The sequence below is a fragment of the Pelodiscus sinensis genome, chromosome 19 (genome assembly GCF_052426305.1).
Source record: "Pelodiscus sinensis isolate ZL-2025 chromosome 19, ASM5242630v1, whole genome shotgun sequence".
Classification (NCBI taxonomy): Eukaryota; Metazoa; Chordata; order Testudines; family Trionychidae; genus Pelodiscus; species Pelodiscus sinensis.
In genome coordinates, this window is record NC_143070.1 from 29,756,632 (window position 1) to 29,781,916 (window position 25,285).

The window sequence follows — 25,285 nt, forward strand, 5'->3', positions numbered from 1 at the left end:
TATTGAATATTTCTCTGCATGTGGTTGAGCAGTGGGCAGAGCCCGGCCTACTGACATGCTAATCAGCGAGGCCCTGTGGGACAATGGCACTCAATGGGCCAAGGACACACCTAAAGAATGAGTGGTGACTCATACCTAAAGGCTACCAGCAGGGAACACAGGAATGAGCCGTGGGCCAGGTGACCTGCTGTAGCCAAGAGGAGACCAGGAAGGAGGTATAAAGAGGCCATGTGGTGGACTCCATCTTGTTCTTCAGCTCAGCACTTCATCCCAGAGGCAGCAATGCAGGGATCGAAGAGCCAGAAAGACCTGTGGACCTATCCGGATCCTAGGATGCGCAACAAGGACTTTTAAACCAGCAGCTGTAACATCTCTGCTAGAGCGTGCATCGAGAACTGGGAGATTCGATGCATGTAATGTACTATCCTTTAACAACCTTACTCTCATGCTTTTCTTTATTGTAATAATAAACCTTTAGATGTTAGATGCTAAAGGATTGGCCCAGCGTGATTTGTGGGTAAGGTTCAAAGGGTAAATTGACCAGGGATCTGTGGCTGGCTTCTGGGGACCAGACAGAACTTGTTCGGGGTAGGTGGGATTGGGTGCTAGGACCCCCCACCTGTGTATGAGGCCCGGAGCTATCTGGGGCACGGATATTGCTGGGGTGTCGGAGGGGTTTTGCTCGTGAGGCTTCAGGCAGGCAGCTGAAGCCTCTGCCCCTGCACCCTCTGCCCCTGCATCTGGCTGTCTCCAGTCCAATCTCTTCCCCTCTCCTCTCCCCAGCTCACAGGTCCGAGTCTGGGAACTGAGAGGGAGAGGGCAGGCAGTTGATGTCCGTTGTATCATCCCCAGTGGAACACAATTAGGATTGGTGCTGGTGGGGGGGAGGGGACAGTCTTTGCCCCGGTGGTCGCTGGGTCCAGCTACATGACAGCCTGGTCCCATGCTCTAAGAACGACCCCCCGGCAGTGGATTTAGTGTTTTGTGATGCCCCCCCCCCACCTCCAAATTGAGTGCAGGCTGCTCTACAGCTGCTCCCAGTGCTCTACCCCAACAGGAAGACCAAGAGGAGTCAATGGGCAAGTGTCTCATGGTGCAGCTCTGTGGTAATGTGACCCAGGGCAGCTGGAGGTGAGAGATTCAGCTCGTGGTACTGCCAGTCTCTCCGGTCTGTGCTGGGACCAGATAGATGGTCAGAGGAGCTGCATTGTAACCAGTGTGGAAATAGGGACGGAGCGTCTCAGAGAAGGTGTCGGTGAACATGAAGAGCTGGGACCTGTCAGTCACATTGTAAAACGAGACCTCGCCTGCCTCGTAGTCCAGGAAAATCCCCACCCGGGCAGGCTTAGCACTCACGGGGAGGGGGGTCAAAGGAGAGGTGCAGGCCTGATATGTACCATAGCTCTGCCACACGGCCCAGTATCCATCACTGGGTGTGGGTCTGAACGATGCCTTCCTGCTCACAGATTCCCTGCAAACCCCCAGGTACCACTCAGTCTTGTCCCCCACCTCCACCTCCCAGTAACGCCTCCCACCCGTGAACCCCTCGGTGCCCAGCACACAGGGAGAAGGATCAAATCTCTCAGGGGTGTTGGGCAGAGCCTGGCGCGTGTTTCCGTACGTCGCACGTTTCCGACCCTCAGACAGGACGAGGTTGGGATGAGCCGTGTCTGGATCCAGAGTCACGTCCACTGGGGAGAGAGAGGCAGGGGTTAGTCACTGAGGTCAGAGGGAAATTAATCACTGTCTGTGTATGGGGATAGGGAGCGGGTGTTGCCTGAGGGACATCAGGGGCCCCTCTGCCTATGAGCAGGGGAAGGGCAGGAGGGGTGCGGAAGGTGCTGGGAATGAGATTGTGGGGGATGGGTAGGGACAGGCTGATGCTGGGAGAGCAAAGGGAAGGGGCAGGAGATGGGGCAGAGGGGGTGGAAGGCAGAGGGGAGGGGCAGGTACAAGTACAATATTGGGGGGAGAGGAGTCGGCTCCATGAGGACAGGGGGGTGAAGAAAGGGGGCTGAAGGGTGTGAGGGCAGCAGCAGGAACAAGGGAGAATGGAACAGACCCCACGAGCACAGGGAGCCAGATAAAGGGCAGGCACCAGGGGGCAGAAAGGTGAGAGGCAATGGGGGAGCTCTAACGGGGCAGAGGGGAACCAAGAGGGGGACAGGTGATGGTGTCCAGGATATGAGCAGTGGGGCAGGTGCCAGGGCCACGTGGGGAGAGAGCAGGTAGCCACAGGTGGGACAAAGTGAGGCAGGAGCCTGAGTCAGAGGGGCCGGGGCAGAGAAAGAGGCAGAGGGGAAAGGGTGGGGCAGACCCCAGGAGGCACCGGGGCAGTGAGTGAAGGGCAGTTATTGAGAGAGAGGGACATGAAGGTGGGTGCCAGGAAGAGAGGCGGCATGAGGGAAGGGGCAGTCCCCAGGAGGGCTGGGGGCTGGGTAGAGGGGCAGATGCAAGGAGGGCAGAGAGGGAGGGGCAGGCACCAGGAGGCACAGCAGGAGGAAGGGAGCAGAGGGGCACAGGGGCAGACAGAGGGGTGTGGGGAAGGGCAGGCCCTAGGGAGGCAGAGGGGCGAGGAGATGCAGGCACCCATGCAGCAGACATGGGGGGAGAGAAGGGCCTACACCAAAGGACACAACCATCAGAGGTGTAGCGAAAGGGTGAGGGGAGGACAGAGGCAGAGGGACACATGGTCAGAGGGGTGGGGAAGGGGCGGGGCAAGAGCCAGGAAGGGGGGAGGGGCAGGGCAACCCCAGGGAATCTTTGGCTTAGCGGCTATGTGTGGCTGGTTTGTTGCTAGGAGCGGGCCAGTGTCGGCCCCCCACACACTGGCAGGGACACAGCTGGGACTCTCCCTGCCAGCCAGCCGGCCCCACAATCACCAGCTGCCAGCCAGGCAAACCCCACAGCCAGCCCCTCCGCTGCCCTGGCCCAGTCCCTCCTCCATGGCAAGCGCAGGATGTTGGGGCTGTCATGAAGGGGCATGGCAGGAGAGGATTCTGGGGGTATAAATGAGAACAAATGGGTTGCATTTCACCCAACCCCACTGCAACGCTGTCTAAGTGCCCAGGCACCAGTGACTGGTGAGTGAGTGCGGTGACAGGCAGGCCGGGCTCAGGGCACCAGCTGGACACTCCAGAGCGGCTGTGAAATGTGCCCTGGCCAGGAAAATCCCCCCAGCCCTGATCTCAGCCCACAGACCCGGCTGCCAGTGGAGACTCGGCTCCAGCCTGAACTCTCTGCCCAGAACGACGTGTCCCCTGGGCCCTGCGAGCGGCACAGACCCTCTGCCGCTGCCCTGGAGTCTCCCAGCGCGGGAGCTGGCCACAGAGCCCCTCTCACAGAACCCAGGGGTGCAGGTGGCCCCAGCTAGTGACTGCCCCAGCCACTCCCCGGCTCCTCCCGCCCAGCCCTGGGACAGACACGCTGGTGGTCTCACACCCGGCTCTGCAGACACAGCAGGTTTGGCTACACAGCCAGGCAGGGCATCCCAGAGCCAGAGGGCGAGGTGGGGGGGCAGACTGAGGTTTGTGGGGCTCCTGTTACAGCACAAAAGTAGCTGCACAGACCTTCCAGCTCAGGCTGGATCCGGGGGGGAGGGGTGCACTCGAGGCTCCATTGACATTTCTGCAACTCTGCCACCCCTGCCAATGGCCCTTCTGGACACCCTGGGCCTGGTGTTTGTGGCACATCAGGGAGTGACTCGTGTCTGGGACCCTGGCCAGGAGGGGGCAGCTCTGGGGCGCAAGGGGCAGGGACTGGTCATTCCCTAGAATGAGGCACCAAGATGCTGGTCTCAGGTTCCGGAAGGCCTCAGGGGACCAGGGTGTGAAGTGTCCCAGAGCCCAGCCCTGCCCAGGGCCCAATGGCCATCGACTGGGGTTGCGTCAATGAGGTGGGGGGGGGCACTAACCCACAAGGAGCATTTGGCCTTCCTGGCTCTAGTGCTGACAAGCCCCGTGTGGGGAGAGGAGGTTTGAATTCCGTCTTCCTCACCCCAGCAGCCCGGCCAAGCCACCCGCTGCCCCTCTGCCCCCCCTCCCGATCTGCCTTCACATCCAGCTGGACAAGCTCCTGGGCTGGACATTTCTGCCAAGCACAGGAAGCAGGGAAAGGAGCAATCTACTAACTACAGGCCATAAAATAGCAATGGAGCAGTCACACCAATGCCCATGTGCACCCCTCCACAGCAGGTATTCAGGGGGAATATGGTGTGTGAATACCAAGTGCCTCAAAGTTTCAGATAGACAATGATGTTTTGTCTACCCCTTAGTGTGACAACTATAAGGGGACTGAGCAGGGATGGAACCCCAAGGAAAGAGACAAAGGGACTGCAGCAGTAGCAGAGTTAGTTACCTGCGTATCCTCGGGCTCTCATGAGTCCTGTAATAATCAGAGACAAGAATTTATACAAATGAAATTCAGCCTCAGCAAGACACACACTGAAAAACAAACCACACAAACCAGAAACGGGACTTACCCAGCTCTGCCGGAGGGCCCATGGGAATGAGAGGGGGGAATAAAAAGGAAAAAAAGAACAAAAATGAATTAATAGGGAGAGTCTCAATAATAAAACTGTCCAGTTTTGACCCCCCCCCCCCTCTGCCCCCAATCTCCGGCTTCAGTGGGAATTTAGCCTAAGAAGGGACACCTGAATTGGGTTCCTGAAGTCACAGCATCTGCTTTATGACCCCTGACCCTGCGAACCCTCCCTGCAGAAACCAGTGGGACTGCAGCTGTGAGAGACACTCATGTGAGTCTGGGTGGGGGGCAGAATGGGGTCTCAGCGATAAAGGCAGAGGTGTGTGCCAGGATGGTGCAGACGGGCAGGGAGATCAGAGAATTCCCCTGGTGCAGGGGAGCCCAGCTGGGGGAAAGCAGCATCACTGGCGTCAGTGCCAACTTCTCCCCTGGTGCCTGCTGAAGGGGGCACATCAGGGAGGGAAGGGCTGGGTATCGGGGCAGAGCAGGGCACATCCCCAGTTCTCGGGTACCACTGCCTCTTGGAGTGAAATAGAACAGCCCCTGGGCAGCCTGAGAACCAGGGAGCCACAACCAGCCCCCTCACTGCCCCCAAAGTGCACCCCAAGCAGATCCTGGCCCAGCAGAGACCCTGGCCTGCAGCTCTAAGACCTTTTCCTTCCCCAGTGTCTCCATCATCGGGGTGATGCCGGGTGACACCGAAGGGTGCTGAGCATCTGCAACTCCTGCCAGGTTCAGTGGCTCAGACCATGTGCCTGACCATAGAGCTGTGCGGTGTGAAAGCCAGCAGGGCTCATAGGGTCCCATCATGCCCCAAGGGATGTGGGTGCACATCATTGAGGGCTCAGAGGTGGGCCCCATCCATATCAGCTAAATACTGTTTTAATCACACCTGAGCTAGCAAACAGGAGCAGCTAAAAGGGGTTTTGCAAGAATTTAGAGGGGGAGAGTGAATGGAATTAGATCCACTTAACATTTAGCATTTTTAAGCTAAAATGAAAATCACCTGATGTAAAAAAAAATCAAGAAAGGAATTAGCTCCGGAAAAAAAATGCAGGAAGAAGCCCAGCAGCAGAGTGAGGGCTATCCTGTTTATTGTGCTCAGTGTAGCATGTATGATTCCCTGCCCTGGAGGTAGGGGGTATATGTGTGCATTTGGTGGAAGGAGCTCCTGGCCGTCAAAGACCATGTATAGGCTTTGGCGGCCAGGGTGGCTGAATTGGAGGAGCCAAGGGAGGCAGAGAGGTACGTAGACAAGACACAGAGGTTCTATACAATAGAACAATTCCTCCCGCAGTCAGGCAGCTCCTGTGCTGTTAAGGAGGGTGAAAGGCTCAGGGATGGAGAACATCCAAATGGAGCAGAGGGATGTGATCCCATAGTTGGGACCCTCCTTCCAGGTGATGTCATGGTGTCCTCTCGCACTGAGGATACGTCTGTGGAGGAGGGAACTCCAGTCATTAGGAAAAAGCAGCTGTTAGTAATGGGGGATTCGATCATTAGAAACAGAGAGCTGGGTTTGTGATGACCGGGAGAACCAGGTGGTGACTTGCCTGCCTGGTACAAAGGTTGTGGATCTCTTGAAACATCTAGATAGACTTATGTGCAGTGCTGGGGAGGAGCTGGTGGTCGTGGTAGATGTAGGTACCAATGATATAGGGAAGGGTAGGAGAGATGTCCTGGCGGCCAAATTTAGGCTGCTAGGAAAGAGATTGATATCCAGGACCTTTAATGCAGAGTTCTCTGAAATGCTTCCAGTTCCATGCATAGGGCCAGGTAGGGAGGCAGCACTTCAGAGTCTCAATGTGTGGATGAGATGATGGTATAGAGAGGAGGGATTTAGATTTATTAGGAACTGGGGAAACTTTTGGGAAAGAAGCCTATACAGGAAGGATGGGCTCCACCTAAATGAAAATGGAACCAGACAGCTGGCACTTAACATTAAAACGGTCGTAGTTTTAAACTAAGAGCTAGGAAAAAGCCGATGGGTGTGGAGGAACACGTGGATCTGACAGAGACATCTCTTAGCTGAGGGTCTATTAATACATATTCTCCATGTTCTAATCAAGAGGAGAGGATGGAAGATGAGGGCAAGCACTGAGGAGAAACTGTGAAATGAAAAACAGGTTCATTCAATCACATCAGGAAATGACAGACAACTAAATAGTGACAACTTTTTAAAGTGATTATATTCAAACTCCAGGGCTATGTCTACACTGGCATGAATTTCCGGAAATGCTTAAAACGGAATAGTTTTCCGTTATAAGTATTTCCGGAAAAAGAGCGTCTACACTGGCAGGCTGCTTTTCTGGAAAAGCCCTTTTTCCAGAAAAGCGTCTGTGGCCAATGTAGACGCGCTTTTCCGGAAAAAAGCCCCGATCGTCATTTTCGCGATCGGGGCTTTTTTCTGGAAAAGACTACTGTGCTTTCTACACTGGCCCTTTTCCGGAACAATTTTCCGGAAAAAGGACTTTTGCCCGAGTGGGAGCAGCATAGTTTTTCCAGAAAAGCAGCTGATTTCTTACAGTAAATCGTCACTGCTTTTCCAGAAATTCAAGGGGCCAGTGTAGACAGCTCACAGCTTATTCCGGAAAAGCATCTGCTTTTCCAGAATAAGTGGCCCAGTGTGTAGACAGCCCAGATGTCTAAATACTCAGATGGGTGAACTAGAGTGCCTCATATTAAGAGAAGCTATTGATATAATAGGCATCATGGAAACTTGGTGGAATGAAGACAATCAATGGGACACAGTCATACCAAGGTATAAAATATATGGGAAGGACCGAGCAGGTGGTGCTCGTGGGGGAGTGGCACTATACGTGAAAGTAAGCCAAGAATCAAATGAATTACGAATCTGAAATGAAATGAACTGTTCCACAGAATCTCTATGGATAGTAATTCCATTCACTAATAACAAGAATATAGCAGCAGGGATATATTACCGACCACCTGGCCAGGATGGTGATAGTGACTGTGAAATGCTAAGGGAGATTAGGGAGGCTACTAAAATAAAAATAATGGGGGATTTCAATTATTCCATTCTTTACTGGGTACACGTTGCCTCAGGATCCGAGGCAGAGATAGTTTTTTCCGGACACCTTAAATGACGGCTTCTTGCAGCAGCTGGTTCTGGAACCCACAAGAGGAGAGACAGTTCTTGATTTCGTCCTCAGCGAAGCAAAGGCTCTGGTCCAAGAGGTAAATATAGTTGGATGGTTTGGAAATAGTGATCATAATCTCTATGCTACTATTACAGAAGAAGAGGTGTTTATCATGCTGTCTGTCACAGAGAACATTTGAGAATACATTGGCAAACTTGAGAAGTCTGAGTTTGGAGCAGGTCCTCTGGTAACCTAATGGCCAATGCACCAACCTCCAAATGTGGGGCTATGGGTTTGAACCCTGCAGCTGGGTAACTGGAACCAGCTGAGGGTCAGTAGATTGAGTGGCCAACCTCCTCAGGGCTAGAGCTGGCAGGAGTGTACAGCTTGCTGTGGAAGGGCAGGGGGACTGTGTGTAGAGCTTCCCCCCCCCCACCTGTGGGTAGGGGTGGGAATCCAGTGGAAGTAGTATACTTAGATTTTTTTCAGAAAGCCTTTGTTCCTTTGCCAAAAATGGTAAAATAAGTTGCCTTGGGAAAAGAGGGAAGGCTTCTTAGGGAGTGATAACTGGTTACAAGATGAGAAACGAAGGATAGGAATAAATGGTTGGTTTTCAGAGTGGGGTCTGTCCTGGGACCAACCCTATTTATAAATGATCTGGAGAAAGGGGTAAACAGTGAGGTGGCAAAATTTGCAGATGATACTAAACTGGTCAAGATAGAAAAGACCAAAGCATACGGTCAAAAGATTCTCACAAAACTGGGTGACCGGGCAACAAAATGGCAGATGAAATTCAATGCTAGTAAAGGCAAAGTAATGCATAAAATATAATCCTAGCTATATCCACAAAAAGTTGGTGTCTCAATTAGCTATAACCACTCAACAGTGAGATCTTGAAGTCAGTGTGGATAGCTCTCTGAAAACATCCACTCCTTGTGCAGTGGCAGTCAGAAAAGTAAACAGAATGTTAGGAATAATTAAAAACGGGATAGAGAATAGGATGGAGAATACCTTATTGCCGCTATATAAAACCATAGGACACCCACATCTTGAATACTGCATTCAGATGTGGTCACCTCATCTTAAAAAAAGATCTCTGGGCATTGGAGAAGGTTCAGAAAAGGGCAACAAAAATGATAGGGGTTTGGAACGGCTGCCGTATGAAGAGAGATGAAAAAGACTGAGACTTCAGCTTAGAAACGCGGAGACTAAGGGGAATGTATAGAGGTTTATAAAATCATGTCTGGTGTGGAGAAAGGGAATAAAGGAAAGTTATTTATTCCTCTCCATAACTCAAGAACTAGGGGGTCACCAAATGAAATGAATAGGCAGCAGGTTTAAAACAATCCAAAGGAAGATTTTCTTCACACAACCCACAGTCAACCTGTGGAACTCCTTGCCAGACTTTAACAGGAAGACCAGGACTTTAACAGGGTTAAAAAAGAGCTATTAGCCAGGCTGGGCAGGGAGGGTGTCCTGAGCATCCATTTTCCAGAAGCAGGGAATGGGAGACAGAAGAGGGATCATGTGACAATTCCCTGTTCTGTACCCTCCCTCTGGGGCACCCGCATTGGCCACCGTGGGCAGACAGGACACTGGGCTAGAGGGGACTTTGGTCTGACCCAGCCTGGCCGCTCTTATGCCACTCCTGTGTTCTTATGTTCTTCCTACAGAGTCTCTCTGAGGGTACGTCTAGACTACAGGCTTCTGTCGACAGAAGTTTTGTCGACAGATACTGTCGACAAAACTTCTGTCAACAAAGAGCGTCTAGACTACATTGAGTTCTGTCGACAAAGCAAGCTGCTTTGTCGACATGGTAGTGTGGACGCAAAGGACAGTTTACATGCAATAACACCTTCTGTCGACAGAACTCTGTCGACAGAAGGTGTTATGCCTCGTAAAATGAGGTTTACCAGCGTCGACAAAACTGCTGAGTTCTGTGGACGTTATGTCGACAGAACTCAGCGGTAGTGTGGACGCAGGTATAGTTTTGTCAACAAAAGTCCACTTTTGTCAACAAAACCCTGTAGTCTAGACGCACCCTGAGGTCAGTACGTGAAGTCTGTTTGTGTTGCAGGCAGCATTTCCAAAGGTTACTGTGAAAAATAAAACTACTAATATTAGAGGTGACGGGCATCTGGTTTTTGACTGGAGCATCCAGTCCAAAAGGGACCCTGATGGCTCTAGGACAGGGGCAATGAGAAGCTCCATATACTGCGCCTGTCTCTGCCCTGAGGGGTGGCTCTGCAGCTCCCATTGCCCATAAGTCTAGGCCAATTGGAGCTGTAGGGGCAGGGCCTGCAGGCCTAGGGGAACCTGGCCAACCCTGCCCCTAGAAGCCAGACATGCTGGCTGCTTATGGGAGCTACGTGGAGCCTTCCTTAGCCCTGGTGAGCCGCTGACTGGGAGCCACCTGAGGTAAGCACCACCAGGTTGGAGCCTGCACCTGAAGCCCTCTCCTGCACCCCAATCTCTGGCCCCAGGTTGGAGCCATCTCCTCACGCAAACTCCCTCCCAGAGCCCACACCCCCACCTGTTCCAGCCCTGAGCTCACATCTGCCCACAAACTCTCCCCTGAAGCCCACACCCCCTCCTCCTGCACCCCAAATCCAGTCCTGAAACCCTCCTCACCCACACTCCTTCCTAGATCTGGCACCCCCTCCTACACCCCAAAGCCCTGCTGCAGCCCTGGTCCTGCTACTACACTTCACACCCCTCAGCTGCAGCTTGGACTCTTCTCCTGCATCCCAAACCTTTCATCTCCTGCCCCATCCCAGACTCCACACCCCAGCCAGAGCCTTCACCCCCTTTCACATCCTGCCCCAGCTTGGAGTCCCCACTGAACCCCTCATTTCTTGTCTTGCCTGCACTCCCAGACAGAGCCGTCTTCTCTCCCACTTGCCAACCCCTGCCCTGGCTTAGTGAAAATGAGTGAAGGTTGGAGAGAGCAAGTGATGGAGGGAGGGGAAAGGGAGTGAATAGGGGTGGAGCCTCAGAGAAGGGGCGGGGGCCTTGGGAAGAGGCAGGACAAAGTGTTTGGTTTTGTGCCATTAGAAAGTTGGTAACTAGTTAAAATTCATGTTACAATTCCACAAATTTTCCATTCATTATTTCTGGGTATTCCCTGCTGTCCTGTATATCACCTGTTTGGTAACACATCAGTTTGTAACTAACGCTGTTCTGAGTGGCCCTTTTCCAATTAAAACATAATTGAAACCAGTCGACATGCCCTCACCTTTCATTGCCTCGTAGTCAGCTGGAAAGTAAAAGACATGGCGGGTTAGGGTTGAGTGTCATGACTTACAGGAAAACAGTCAAGCTAAGAGCAGCGTCTCCCTCGCTGGGGATACAAATGGGCTGCAAGGTCTGTCCATAGACGCTAAGCAGAGCACAGCACAGGAGTCAGTTTGCTACAGGGACAGAGACCCAGGCTGTCCTGCCCCTGCTGTTACATGTGCTGAGTGATACACCTCAGACACTGCGGCTGTGTCTACACTGGCCACTTATTCCAGAAAAGCAGCCGCTTTTCTGGAATAACTTGCCAGCTGCCTACACTGGCCCCTTGAATTTCCGGAAAAGCACTGACGATCTAATGTAAAATTGTCAGTGTTTTTTTCTGGAAAAACTATGCTGCTCCCGTTCAGGCAAAAGTCCTTCTCTGGAAAAAGTGTTCCAGAAAAGGGCCAGTGTAGACAGCCCAGTAGTCTTTTCAGCAAGAAAGTCCCGATCTCAAAAATGACGATTGGGGCTTTTTTGCGGAAAAGCACATCTACATTGGCCACGGGCGCTTTTCCGGAAAAAATGCTTTTCTGGAAAAGCAGCCTGCCAATGTAGACGCGCTTTTCCGGAAATACTTTTAACGGAAAAACTGTTCCATTTTAAGCATTTCCGGAAAAGGGTGCCAATGTAGACACAGCGGCTGTGTCTACACTGGCATGAATTTCCGGAAATGCTTAAAACAGAATAGTTTTCATTATGGCTGTGTCTACACTGGGCCACTTATTCTGGAAAATCAGCCGCTTTTCCGGAATAAGCTGCGAGCTGTCTACACTGGCCCTTGAATTTCTGGAAAAGCAACAACGCTCTACTGTACAAAATCAGCCGCTATTCCGGAAAACCTACGCTGCTCCTGCTCGGGCATAAGTCCTTATTCCGGAACACTGTTCCGGAGAAGGGCCAGTGTAGACAGCTCGGTAGTCTTTTCCGGAAAAAAGCCCCGATGGCGAAAATGACGATCGGGGATCTTTTCCGGAAAAGCGCATCTACATTGGCCACAGATGCTTTTCCAGAAAAAGGGCTTTTCCGGAAAAGCAGCCTGCCAATGTAGATGCTCTTTTTCTGGAAATACTTATAACGAAAACTATTCTGTTTTAAGCATTTCCGGAAATTCATGCCAGTGTAGACACAGCCTATAAGTAGGCACAATTTGCATGTAATAAGTTAGTCCGCAACTACACAGCAGCAGTTATTTAAAAAACTTGTTCTCTAGCGCATGGGTGGCCTGGGAGGGGTGATCCTCGTGGTGGCGGCCAGGGGCCTGCAGAAGAGCCCAGCTCAAGGGAAAGGACGTGGCTGATACGCTGAGCTCTGGATAAAGAGTTTTATTGTGAGGAAGCAAAGCCAAGGCGGTGAGGGAAGAGCCCTGAGACCCTGGGGCTGGAGAGAGCTGGTGGGGCACAGGCAGTGGGGCAGCCCCGAGCTGGTGCTAAGCCATGTTGCAGTGGGAAGGGGAAGGGCTGGAGCAGAGGCGCAGGCTAGTGAAAGAGAAGGTGAGTGTGGGATGAGAGGGAAGAAGGGAGAACAGGGATGGGACTGGGGGCAGAGGGAGAGGTGGGAGGAGGTGAGAAAGGGGATGGAGGGGAAGGGAGGGGGGCGAGGTCGTGTTCAATCTGGTGCATTTTCTATATAAAGAAATCGACCGAGCCGACACGACTGGCATGACATGAAATATTCGGCCCGTCCCACCGGCCCAGCCACTGACCTTTCTGCTGCTTCATGGCAGAGCGCAGTTTCTCTGTGGGAGGAGAGAGGGAGAGGTGAGATTGTATCCTGTGACACTTTGGGGGAGAATGGGGATTTTGTACCCGGCCCAGGCACTGACCTTTCTCCTCCTTCCAGTCAGACAGCAGGGTCTCTAGAGAGAGAAGGACAGGAGTGACTCATCTATTGGTAGATTCTCGGGCCAGAAGTGACCATTGTGACCCGCCCATCTGAGCCCTGAATTACACAAGCCTGGCTGTGGCCTGCCCCCCAATAATCCCTCCTGCAAATTGTTTCATTCATGTATCAGCCCAGTCTTGATTTCCAAACCACCAGGGCTGGAGAAACCCCCTCTTGGGAAATTCTTCCACCAGTTAGCTCATAATGGCAGATGAGATGTCACCCAGCCACGTTAACAGGGACAGTTAATGTGCTGGGCCCAGCCACTGACCTTTCTCGCTGTCCCGGGCAGATCGCAGGGTCTCTAGAGGGAGGAAGGGTGAGAGGTGAGATGGTACCGTCGTGTTTGTGGTGTGGTTCCCACTATTAATGTACCTGGGCTGTAAGTGAGGCCAACTGACACACAGGACATACGGACCGACCCGTCTCAACATCCCTGCACTGACCATCCCTCACTTCCCTCCCCCGCTGACCATCCCCTCTGGGGGTTCCACGAGAAGTAACGGTAGTTCAAATTAGAGATCCTAATTCGAACTACTTACTCCGTGCTGCATGTAGCCGCGGGCACGGAGTCCGTGCTAAGGAGGATTTAAAAATGGCAGCGCATGGGAAGATGCAAATGAAGCCCGGGATATTTAAATCCTGGGCTTCATTTGCAACTTTAAATGCCTACATTAGCCTCCCTAGTTCGAACTATGGGGCTAGTGTAGACATACCCTTGCTGAGGGTGCAATCCATCCCCTCATCCAGGTCATTAATAAAGATGTTGAACAAAACCAGTCCAAGAACAGATCTTTGGGGCACTTCGCTGGAAACCGACCACCAACCTGACATGGAGCTTTGATCATTACCCATTTGGCCCGACAGTCTAGCCAGCTTTCTGTCCATCTTACAGTCCATTTATCCAATCCATACTCCCTTAACTTGCTGGCAAGAATCCACTGACTTCCCCAAGTCCATAGAGCCAGTTACCTCATCATAGAAGCTAATGAGATTGGTCAGACACGGGAGAGGGAGGGTGCTTGCACAGACTGGAGTGGGCAGAACTGGAACCAAAGAAAATCCCTCTCCTCCTACCTCCTGTTAATATTTTCTTGCCAGGTTCCATATGTCAGTGCTCCAAGCTCAGTTCACTGTATGCCACACGGTGTTTCAAACAGAGCCTTGCTCATCCCCAGGGAACGGTTCAGAATCACATTTGGTTGGGATCCTATAGTGAGCTTTGAAGGCTTGAAGCCACCTGACACTAATATGAAATCACTATTCACTCTCCTTCTGACGCCCACAGCCTGAAATGTTTGTGAACGTGGAATCAAAACCCCTTCATCCCAGTATCTTTACTGTTGTGTTTCATTTTTATCTCTCCCTTCCCCCCACACCTCAAATTTCCCTTTTTGTTACTTCACCTTTTGCTCTGTACACCTTCCAGAAGTAGTAACTGGCCACAGCAATGAGACCAGCCAGGAGAGCCAGGATCACCCACACAGACACCATCCAGGCATTGACCCTCGGGAAAAACAGCCCTGCAAGAGAAAGTGCCATTGACACATGGAGCATGAAGATAGGACAGTGATGTGGCGACACTGTGACCAGTTAAAAGAATCTCACCAGGAAATACACAGGGAGAAGGGTACTTTATTATTAAGTCAATCAACATCCAGGCTTCAGTTTTCTTATTGAATAAAGTTAATTAATGGGAGGGGCATGTTGAGAGTAGGGAGGGGGCAGGGTGGAGCTCTGCTGTGCTATACCTATTCCCCTCCCCCTGTCATAAGTTGCTGCTGTCTCTGGACTGCTCTGACTGATCCCCAAGCTGCAGCCAGCTCAAACTTGCCCTCAGAATCAGGGAGCTGTTATAAGCTCCCTGAAACCCTGACTTTCCTGTGCTCACAGGGACTCAGCTACATCAGAGACTCTGGCCCAAATGATATTAACGCAGGGTTTGATTACATGCAAACCTTGAGCCTGGAGATTCAGAATAAAAATCCCTCCACATTCCTCTTCCCTGGACCCTGGAGCAATGCTGACCTAGAGCTAGCCTAGGGTAAGATGGGTTGAGTTCTGCCTCTGCCCCAGGAAGCAGCCTGATTTGGCTCTCTGTATTTGGGTGCTGTGTGTTAGACTTCTGGATTCTTGAGGGGAAAGCGGTGTTACATTGCAGCCTTCCAGAAAGGAGGGTATAAAATAAGAGACAACGACTGTTGTGTTACCTCTCCTCCTCCATCTCTTCTCACTGCACTAAGATTGCTTGGAAATCAATATGAGAGCGTCATTGAACTGTGTGTGAGTAGGAGGAGAGAGAGAGATGGTCCTGGCTGAAAGGTTTTCCAGTTAGTATGGTCTGCAGTAAGTTTTTGGATGTGAGAAACCTTTTTGCTTTCAAATCTTACTTAGCTTAATAAAGTTTAGGAATTAGGTTTGGTTTCAGTTTTTATTTCTTTTGTAACCAGTTCTGACCTTTATGCAGTATCACTTAGTATCACTTAACATCTCTTGTTAATAAACTTGTTATATTGTTTTACCTAAACCAGCGTGTTTTGGTTGAAGTATTGAGGAAATCTCAACTCAGGTTAACAGAGACACCAGCAGAATAATTTCCTTTGATGAAATGATTGACTCTTAATGAGTTTGCATTGTTCAGAAGTGTGCTGGACAGTACCCAATGAATGTTTTCAGAGTGTAGGCTGGGGAACTTGTGAGTGTCACCCTGTATGTAGTCCATGAGTGGCTGCGAGAGCATTCATGTCACTTTTTTGGGAATGAATTTACATGCTAATGGCTGAGTGTGAGCAGAGGCTGCTTTTCACCAGTGTAAAAGGCACCCTGGGCTGGAGAGTTAGAGGGACACAGTGGTTCAACAGTCCAGATGGTACCCTATGGGGTGTCACAAACACAACATTACTTCTGAGAATCCAGAGCCATAACACATAAGAACCCAAACCAGACAGGCAAGGCTTCTCCTTAGGGCAATGGGCAAAACTCACCCCATCTGGCTTTAAGTTGGCTTGGCTATAGGAACAATTAGGTGTGGGGCAGACTGGGATGTAAATCCATCATGCACCAACCTGCTGCACATGAATGGCAGGCTAGTGAGAAGCAGATATACACTCAAGCTTGCCACAGACTGTTTGTGTAGACAAGCCCTGATTCTGCTTGCAGACTTTGTTACAGAGCCCACTGGTCTGCAAACAGGACCTGGAAACCCCCCTCTCTTAAAATGACAACTTGCAATTCCAACCCAGTCCTTACTACAGCACAGGGACAAAGAAAAATTCCCTCTTCCATCCCTACTGAGAACATTGATGATTGCTGGTCTGATGTACACTCCATATTCTTTATGAAAAGCCACTTATAATATGAATAAGACATAACTGAGATTAACTTTATGCAAGATGGATCCTGTAAAGTATCATTGGAAAGGTTATAATTTACTAAATATGGTTATCCTATTCTTATGCATGTATCATTTTTGTATATGAACAGTCTCCGAGGGGTAACCAGGTATCTGCAAAAGCAATGAGGAGTCTTATGGTACTTTATAAACTAGCAGATTTATTTGGGCATGAGCTTTCATGGCTAAAAACTACTTCTTGTGTGTGCATCTGATGAAGTGTTTTTACCCACTAAAGCTTATGCCTAAATAAATCTGTTAGGCTATGTCTACACTAGCCTCCTAGTCAGAACTAGGGAGGCTAATGTAGGCATTCGAAGTTGTAAATGAAGCCCGGGATTCAAATATCCCGGGCTTGATTTGCATCTTCCCGTGCGGACGCCATTTTTAAATGCCCCTTAGTCCGAACTGACTGCCCGCAGCTACACGTGGCCGTCAAAAGTTAATCCGAACTAAATTGAGGTCTAATCAGTGCAGAGTAGAGCGGAAGAATCATGTTTGCTTTTTTTTTTTTTTTTTTTTTTTTTTTGCAACAGCATCACACTGTTGACTCATATTTAGCTTGTGGTCCACTCTGACCCCTAGATCCCTTTCTGCCGTGCTCCTTCCTAGACAGTCTCTTCCTATTCGGTATGTGTGGAACAAATTGTTCCTTCCTAAATGGAGCACTCTGCATTTATCCTTATTAAACTTCATCCTGTTTACCTCAGACCATTTCTTCAATTTGACCAGATCATTTTGAATTATGACCCTCTCCTCCAGAGCAGTTGCAACCCCTCCCAGCTTGGTATCATCTGCAAACTTACTAAGCGTACTCTCTATGCCGATATCTAAATCGTTGATGAAGATATTGAACAGAGCCGGTCCCAAAACAGACCCCTGCAGAACCCCACTAGTTATACATTTCCAGCATGATTGTGGACCATTAATAACTGCTCTCTGAGAATGGTTTTCCAGCCAGTTATGCACCCACCTTATGGGACCCTCAGAGGTTCCTAGAGCCTGGTTTCCAGCCTGAGCCTGAGCATCTGCACCACAATTTAACAGCCTTTTAGGTCAAGCTCCTTAGCCTGAGCCAGGTGGCACAGGAGAGGGTTTTTGCACAAAAAAGGAAACATCCACACGGCTTCTTTTTGCGCAAAAACCCCTTGCACAAAAAGAAACAGCAGAAAATATGCAAATGAGATCACAACTCATGCAAATGAGTCCCTCATTAACATATTTTCTTCTGCAAAAACTTGTAGGTGTTTAATAGCAGAGTAGACAGACCCCAAGAAAACTGAGGTTGCTCAGCACTTTCCAAGACCTGCTCAGTCCCTTAAAGTTCCAGGCCAATGAATGGGAGACAGAGGGTATGTCTACACTAGCCCCCTAGTTCGAACTAGGGAGGCTAATGTAGGCATTCGAAGTTGCAAATGAAGCCCAGGATTTAAATATCCCGGGCTTCATTTGCATCTTCCTGGGCGCCGCCACAAGGAGTAACGGTAGTTCGAATTAGAGATCCTAATTCAAACTACCTACTCAGTGCCGCGTGTAGCCGCAGGCATGGAGTTCGGACTAAGGGACATTTAAAAATGGCGGCGCCCGGGAAGATGCAAATGAAGCCCGGGCTATTTAAATCCCGGGCTTCATTTGCAACTTTGAATGCCTACATTAGCCTCCCTAGATCGAACTAGGGAACTAGTGTAGACATACCGGAAAAGTTTTCCGTTAAAAGCATTTGTGGAAAAGCGCGTCTAGATTGGCACGGACGCTTTTCCTCAAAAGCACTTTTTGTGGAAAAGCGTCCATGCCAATCTAGACGCCCTTTTCCGCAAAAAAGCCCCGATCGCCATTTTCGTGATCTGGGCTTTTTTGTGCAAAACAAATCTGAGCTGTCTACACTGGCCCTTTTACGCAGAAGCTTTGCGCAAAAGGACTTTGCCCGAATGGGAGCAGCATAGTATTTCCGCAAAAAGCACTGATTTCAGACAGTAGGAAGTCAATGTTCTTGCAGAAATTCAAGCGGCCAGTGTAGACAGCTGGCAAGTTTTTCCACAAAAGCAACTGCTTTTACGGAAAAACTTGCCAGTCTAGACACAGCCACCCAGAGTGATAAACACTCTCTGCCCATGTCTGTCCCTGTGCAGCATGGACAGGCACCGACCTGCTATGGAAATCGCTGACTCTCTCTCCTTGCTGAGTTGGGGGTTTCTGATGCGGCAGGACACTTTCTGGATGGACATGTCTGTTAGAACCATGGCAGTCTGTGTTTGAAACAGGCCACCAGCTGCTTGGGAGCTGCTTTCTGAGGCTGATGGTAAGAGCTGCCCCTGCTGGTCTCTCCACTCAGCTTCAGGCTGTGGGTACCATCCAGATGACTGACACACCAGCCGGATCCCTCCGTCCTGATGTCCCTCCACAGAGATGTCAGGATCAGAGCCCAAATCTAGAGAAGAAATAAAAGGAACTTGTGATAATCCCACAGTGCCTGGTAAGAACACCAAAAGTTTTATCACCCTGTTAGCTACATACATTTCTTGTGAACTAGCAAGCAAATGTGAGTCCATGAGTGTGGTTGGTCAGTTAATCTGGCCAAATTCATATTTGATATCTAGTAAATTTAATTTTTTTGTCAGGGATTTTCTACGTATAAAAAACTTTTCTACATATTTGTGAATGGGTGCTATTTGCAATACTTTATTTTGAAATAAAAAATATTGTGTAGATGCAGTTATTTTGGGAGAAAACCCTTCCTCCAAAATAACCCTTATTCCTCATATAACAAGGCTTACCAGTTATTTCGGAAGAAGGGTTTTCTCCTGAAATAACTGCATCTAAACAACATTTTTTATTTTGAAATAGCGCCTGTCCGCAAATATGCAAATGAAGTGCAGGATATTTAAATCCCAGCTTAATTTACAATTTCAAATGTCTACATTTGCATCCAGAATAGTGATAGAGATGCAGCCATGTTAGTCTGGTCTAGCTGAAACAAAAGACAGGACTATGTAGCACTTTGAAGACTAACAAGATGGTTCATTAGGTGATGAGCTTTCGTGGGTCAGACCCACTTAAGAGAAGGTGCAAATGTAGACATACCCCTATATACTGTAAACTGAAATGAAAATTCAATCTTTATATTCAACTGATTTACTTTATAATTATCTGATAGAAATGAGAAGTCAGTATTTGTCAGTCCTAGTGTCTGTGACACTTTTGTACGTCTCTGTCTGATTTTATAAGCAAGTAGTTTTTAACTGAAGGGAAACTTGAGGAGGTATAAAGGAGGAATCCAGTTCCTGAAAGAGGTCCGCAGAGTCCCATAATCCAGGGTACATTTACACTATGGAATCTTTTGGGATACCAGAGGTATCCTGAAAAACTCTGCCGTATCCAGGGAACGCGTCTGCTCGTCTGCTTTATTTTGCAGAGGAGTTCGTTGTGTCATGAAGAAAAAGGGCTCTGCCAAAAGAGGAGGTGTCACATTACCGAATTGGAGGGAAGCAGCCAGATCATGGCTGCACCCATAGGTGGGGGTGCTGGCCCCAACAATGGTATAAAAGGGAACCATGTGGGGTGCTGAATAGAAGCTTATTATCTGATAAGCCTATGTAAGCTATTTATGTGGTTGTATAATGTCTGTGTGTGTAGTTAGGAATCTGTAGTCTGTGTGGATACTGATTACCGTATATACTCGAGTATAAGCCGAGTTTTTCAGCACAGTTTTTGTGCTGAAAAATGCCCCCCTTGGCTTATACTCGAGTCAGCCTCCTGCTCGCGGGCGGGCTCAGCGCGTCTCTGCCGCCGGCCGGGTCTAGACGCGTGAGCCCGGAGCTCCGGCCCCCCCAGCCCCTGCCCTCCTGACCCTCTCAGCCCCCCTGTCCCCTTGTCCCCCCCAGCCCCTGCCCTCCTGGCCCTCCCGGCCCCCCTGTCCCCTTGTCCCCCCGAGCCCCTGCCCTCCTGGCCCACCCAGTCCCTGCCCCCTCGGCCCCTCAGCCCCTGCCCTCCTGGCTCTCCTGGCCCCCAGCCCCTGCCTGCCCGGCACCATTGGCCCTTGCCGCGTGGGAGGAAGGGCGTTTGGGGCCGTTCGCCATGAGGCTCGGGTGCAGCGCTGAGCTCGGGAACAGCTGGGCCAGGAGCCAACTCGGCACCGTGGGCGTCTGTTCTGGAAGCGCCCGGGAGCCCTGATCACGAGCTTGGGCCTGATTCTGGGGCAGGTGCACAAGGACCAGCCGCTGCTCCCTGCTCCCCCTCCCCTCCCCTCCCCTCCCGTGGTAAAATCCAGCCAGCACTGGCACCCGCTCCCCCCCTGGCTCACTGGCCCATCGACGCCCGGCCCGGGTCTCGCACAGCCTCCCCCCCCCCCGCTGGCTCATTGGCCCATCGACGCCCGGCCCGGGTCTCGCACAGCCCCCCCCCCCCCGCTGGCTCATTGGCCCATCGATGCCCGGCTCTGGTCTCTCACAGCCCCCCCCCCCCGCTGGCTCGTTTAGAGGGGGCTCGTTGGCAGGCGAGGGGGCCGGAACGTGGGAGCTGCGGGGCGGGGGCGGGGGCGGCGGGGGCTGAGCTGTGGCCGTGCCTGCAGAACCATATTGTTTTTGTTGACCCCCTTTTCCACTTACAGAGCTAGGTTATTGTTTTTCTTTGAAATAAATATTCATATAATTTTATTGGTATCTATCTTCATTTTTTACATTTACCAGTAGCTGCCTCATTTCCTACCCTAGGCTTATACTCGAGTCAATATTTTTTCCCAGTTCTTTGGGGTAAAATTAGGTGCCTCGGCTTATATTCGGGTCGGCTTATACTCGAGTATATACGGTACTTCTCTGCATGTGGCTGAGCATTGGGCAGAGCCCGGGCCTGTGGACATGCTAATTAGCGAGGCCCTGTGGGACAATGACACTCAATGGGCTAACGACACACCTAAAGCATGAGGACGGACACCTAAGAGCTGCAGCAGAGAGAGGCTGAGGACCAGTGACCTGCTGCATACCAGAAGAGGCCAGGAAGGGGGTATAAAGAGGCCATGTGGTCGATGCCATTTTGTTCTCAGCTCAGCACTTCATCCCAGAGGCAGCATTGCAGGGATCGAAGAGCCTGGAAGACCTGTGAACCCATCCTGATCTTAGGATGTGCAATAAGAACTTTTAAACCAGCAGCTGTAACATCTCTGCTAGAGCCTGCATCGAGAACTGGGAGATTCGGTGCATGTAACGTACTGTACTTTAACAACCTTACTCTCATGCTTTTCTTTCTTGTCATAATAAACCTTTAGTTATAGATTCTAAAGGATTGGCCCAGCGTGATTTGTGGGTAAGATCCAGAGGGTAAATTGACCGGGGATCTGTGGCTGGTTTCTTGGATCCGGACAGGACTTGTTCGGGGTAGGTGGGATTGGGTGCTAGGACCCCCCCACCTGTGTATGAGGCCCGGGGCCATCTGGGGCACAGATATTTCTGGGGTGTCGGAGGGGTTTTGCTCGTGAAGCTGAAGCGCTCTGTGGGACTGGTTTGTGGCCTGTTTGGAGAGGTCACCAGTCAGGGGGGCTGTAAGGAGCCCCGGATTTGAGCAATTCACCCTGAGCGGACACCCTCAGCTGTGCCCAGACACGGCCCGGTCCGTCACAGGAGGCTTTTCCAAAATTTGGAGCAGTGTAGATGGGCCAAATTTTGGAAAAGCCTACTTCAATAAAAGTATCAGAAAAAGGTACACAAATTGTGTAGCACACTTTGCATACCTTTCTCCTATATAAGTTTGTAGTCCAGACATAGCCCCAGAGTTTGATTTAACTGTGGGAAAGCTCCCTGCCCCCCAGGACTGGTAAAGGCAGGAGGCTGGACCTGTGAAGAGACCTCTAAAATGAGACTTAGGTGGAAATGAGGTTTACAGGATCTTTCAAAAAAAGGTTTTATTTTTGAAAGATCTGCGTCTAAACTGCCACTTTTTTTCAAAAAAGCCTCATTTTGGAAAAAAGTGGCAGCTACCATTATGCAAATGAAGCATGGGACATTTAAATCCCGGCTTCATTTGCAATGTCGACCTGCCTAATCTATATCCCTCTGTTGAAAGAGAGATGTAGTTTAGACATAGCCTGGAGGTGGGGTGTGTGAGAGGGCTTGGGGTGAGAGAGGGCTCAGGGCAGGGGGTTCCATCTGCAATGGGCCTTTTCTCTCCCTATAGCTCCACCCTGGCCACTAGACTGTTTTTTCTTTCTCCGCTCCGCCTGACCTCCAGGGACATTTTCTTTTCCCCCTCCCCCTTGCCCCCCACCCTTTGGTTGCCAGGGGGCTTTTTTAACCACTTCTCTAGTGCTGTGGCCAAGGGCTGGTGGGGGGAGGGGAGGTTCTGGGTAGGGGGTTACTTACTGGTGTGCTGGTAGGTAAGAGGATGGAACCAGCCCTGCTCACCACTCCTTTGGTGGTTCGTCTCTACCAGTGGATAACTTACCCCTGTGGGTTCACTGCCCCCAGTGGCCACTCTTATCTCATGCCCCTCCAAACAGCAGCTCCTCCCTTTGCCTGTTATGGGAAACTGTCCTTTTCCCGGGGCTTCTGGTTGTCCTGGCACAACCAAACCCTGACCTTGCTATACAATAGGAGAAGAGGAAACTGCCTCCCAAATGTGGTGTTCCCCACTCTTACCATTTAGGAGGAGTTCTTGAACAAATGGACACACAAACAGATGCACACTAAAATCTACGTATTGATTGTAAAACTAGGCAGGAGTTCATGCACCCCCTGGAAGATCTCTGCATACCACATGGGTATATGTATTCTTGGTTGAGAACCATTGCTCAGTCTAATGACCTCAAATTTAGCCTAATCTCCCTACCTTAGATTCCAATGAGCCACAAAAATGTTCAAGAGAATCTGTGTATGAGTGTGAATTTTAGAGCCCTTAGAGGGAAAAAAAACCCTGTGTTTTAGCACTAAACTAGAATAAGCCTTAACCAGAAAAGACCAACTTTAATGAGCAAAATCAGGTCTCATCTCACAGTGACACCCTGATTCCCCTTATCCCATTGAGGACATCTACATATCACAACGAGTTACTGACCTGCCACCCGGAGTTCCAATAAAGCTTCTTCGTAAGAGACACTGGACTGAAAATAACACGTGTACTGCCCATGGTCAGAGGGTCGGACGTCGTATATTCTCAGGGAAACTCTCCCACTGCTGATATCGTCTTTCAAGAGCTCCGTTCTCCCTCGATATTCTGGCATTTGCTGCACGTACTGATCCTGCCCGTCGCGGTACAGGTGCACGACTGCAGAGTACTGGGACCGGAACCATCTCACCTCCATGTTCTCAGCGCTCATGCTGGGGGAGAGGTGGCAGGACAGGATGGCCACCCCACGTAGGGAGGCAGCGAGTGGACGGTCAGGTCCCCTCACTGTGAACTGTGCTGTGACATGCACAATGAAAAATGGAAGTTGAATCGGCAATGGGCTATGGGTGGCGTTAGCTCAGCAGTAGCACACACAGTAAGAGAGCATCCTGCATTAGAAGTGAACACCCCCCATCTCCATGTAATGTCCTAACTATGTCTGTGAGCACAAAGAGTCACAGGCTTGGGGTAACTGCAGCTCTAACCTCTTCTATGGCATGCTCAAGGAATGGCTCCTTAAGGCCTCTGCAATGTGGGATGCTGCAAAAGGTTACAAAGGGATCTCACAAAACTGGGTGACTGGGAACCACAAAGGCAGATAGAATTCAGTGTAGAGAAATGCAAAGTAATCACATGGCAAAATATAATCCCAAGTACACATACAAAATGAAGGGGTCTAAATTAACTGTTACCCCTCCAGAAAGTGATCTTGAAGTCACTGTGGATCGTTCTCTGCAAGCATCCACTCAGTGGGCAGCGGTAGTTAAAAAAGCAAATAGAAAGTTAGAAATTGTTAGGAAAGTAATAGAGAATAAGCCAGAGAACATCATATTGCCTCTGTATAAAACCATGGTACGCCTACATCTTAAATACTGCATACAAATCTGGTCACCCATCTAAAAAAAGATCTGCTGGGTTTAGAAAAGGTACAGAAAGGGTGACAGAAATGATTAGGGGTAAAAGGAACAGCTTCATATGAAGAGAGATTAAAAGACTGGGACTTCTCAGCCTGGAAGAGAGATGAGTAAAGGGGGCATGTTCAAGGTCTATTAAATCATGAATGGTGTGGAAAACCTGGCTAAGGAAATGTTATTTACTTCATCACATCCCGCAGGAAGGTCACCCAAAGAAATCTATAGGCAGCAGGTTTAAAACAAGCAAAATGAATTATTTCCTCACAGTGAAGCTGTGGAACTCTTTGCCGGGGATGTTGGAAAGGCCCAAATTATAACAGGCTTCTGACATGGGTGACAGGTAACAGAGGCAAGGGAAGGCCTTCCCTAAAAGACTAAGAGGGTAGATCTCATGGTCTCTCTGGCTGGGAAGGCTGGGGCCACATGGCTGCCCAGCTGTCCAGGAAGACTGAAGATGTGGCCCTGCTGCCCAGATCGTCCAGGAGCTGTAGCTGCTCCAGGGGCCAGAGTAGAGCCAAGATCATGCAGTTGCCTGGCTGCTCTAGAGGTCGGAGGAGAGCCAGGACCATGTGGCTGCTTGTCTGGCTACGAAGGCTGGAGATGGGACTGCAGTGCAGCTGCCTGGCTGCTCTGGATGAGCTGGGGATACAACCTGGCTGTCCGGCTGCTCTGGGCATTGGAACAATCCTGGGGGAGAGCTGGAGCTGCCGTCTGTTCTGGGGGCTGGAGCAGGACTGGGGGTGGGGAGGAACAGGGGCCATGGGGCTGTCCAGCATGGAGGGAAGGGGGAAGCTCTAGCTTTGGGCAAGGGGGTTCAAGGACAAATCCATCAATGGCTTTTAGCCAGGATGGGCAGGGAGGGTGTCCTGAGCCTCTGTTTGCAGGACGCTGGGATTGGGCAACTGGGGGTGGATCACTGGGTGGTTCCCTGTTCCGTTCACTCCCTCTGGGGCACCTGCACTGGCCACTGTGGGCAAACAGGACACTGGGCTAGAGGGGCCTTTGGTCTGACCCAGCCTGGCCATTCTGATGTAGTTGACAAACAGATAAGCCTAGGCTGCATCAGAGGTAGTGGCGGGGGGGGGGGGGGGGGGGAGCAGGAGCTGGTGCCTGGGGAGAGCTGACTTAAAAGGAGACCCAACATG

At 50.5% G+C, this 25,285-nt stretch overlaps 1 protein-coding gene and 1 long non-coding RNA gene across 2 annotated transcripts; both read right to left on the reverse strand.

Annotated features, from left to right (window-relative positions):
• Positions 1–678: 678 nt before the first annotated feature.
• On the reverse strand, positions 679–23,422 carry LOC102459961 (butyrophilin subfamily 1 member A1-like). Its single transcript, XM_089770513.1, has 4 exons — positions 23,176–23,422; positions 18,281–18,562; positions 14,150–14,266; positions 679–1,682 (listed from the first exon to the last, which is right to left on the reverse strand). Exons 1-4 carry the CDS (start codon positions 23,420–23,422, stop codon positions 1,141–1,143), a joined length of 1,188 nt encoding a protein of 395 aa, XP_089626639.1. The 3' UTR covers positions 679–1,140.
• Positions 10,784–13,085, reverse strand: LOC149522835 (uncharacterized). The gene is made up of 4 exons (XR_016347375.1): positions 13,015–13,085; positions 12,685–12,717; positions 12,565–12,597; positions 10,784–10,839 (listed from the first exon to the last, which is right to left on the reverse strand). It is a non-coding gene; the product is annotated as an uncharacterized LOC149522835 (long non-coding RNA).
• Positions 23,423–25,285: the final 1,863 nt, after the last annotated feature.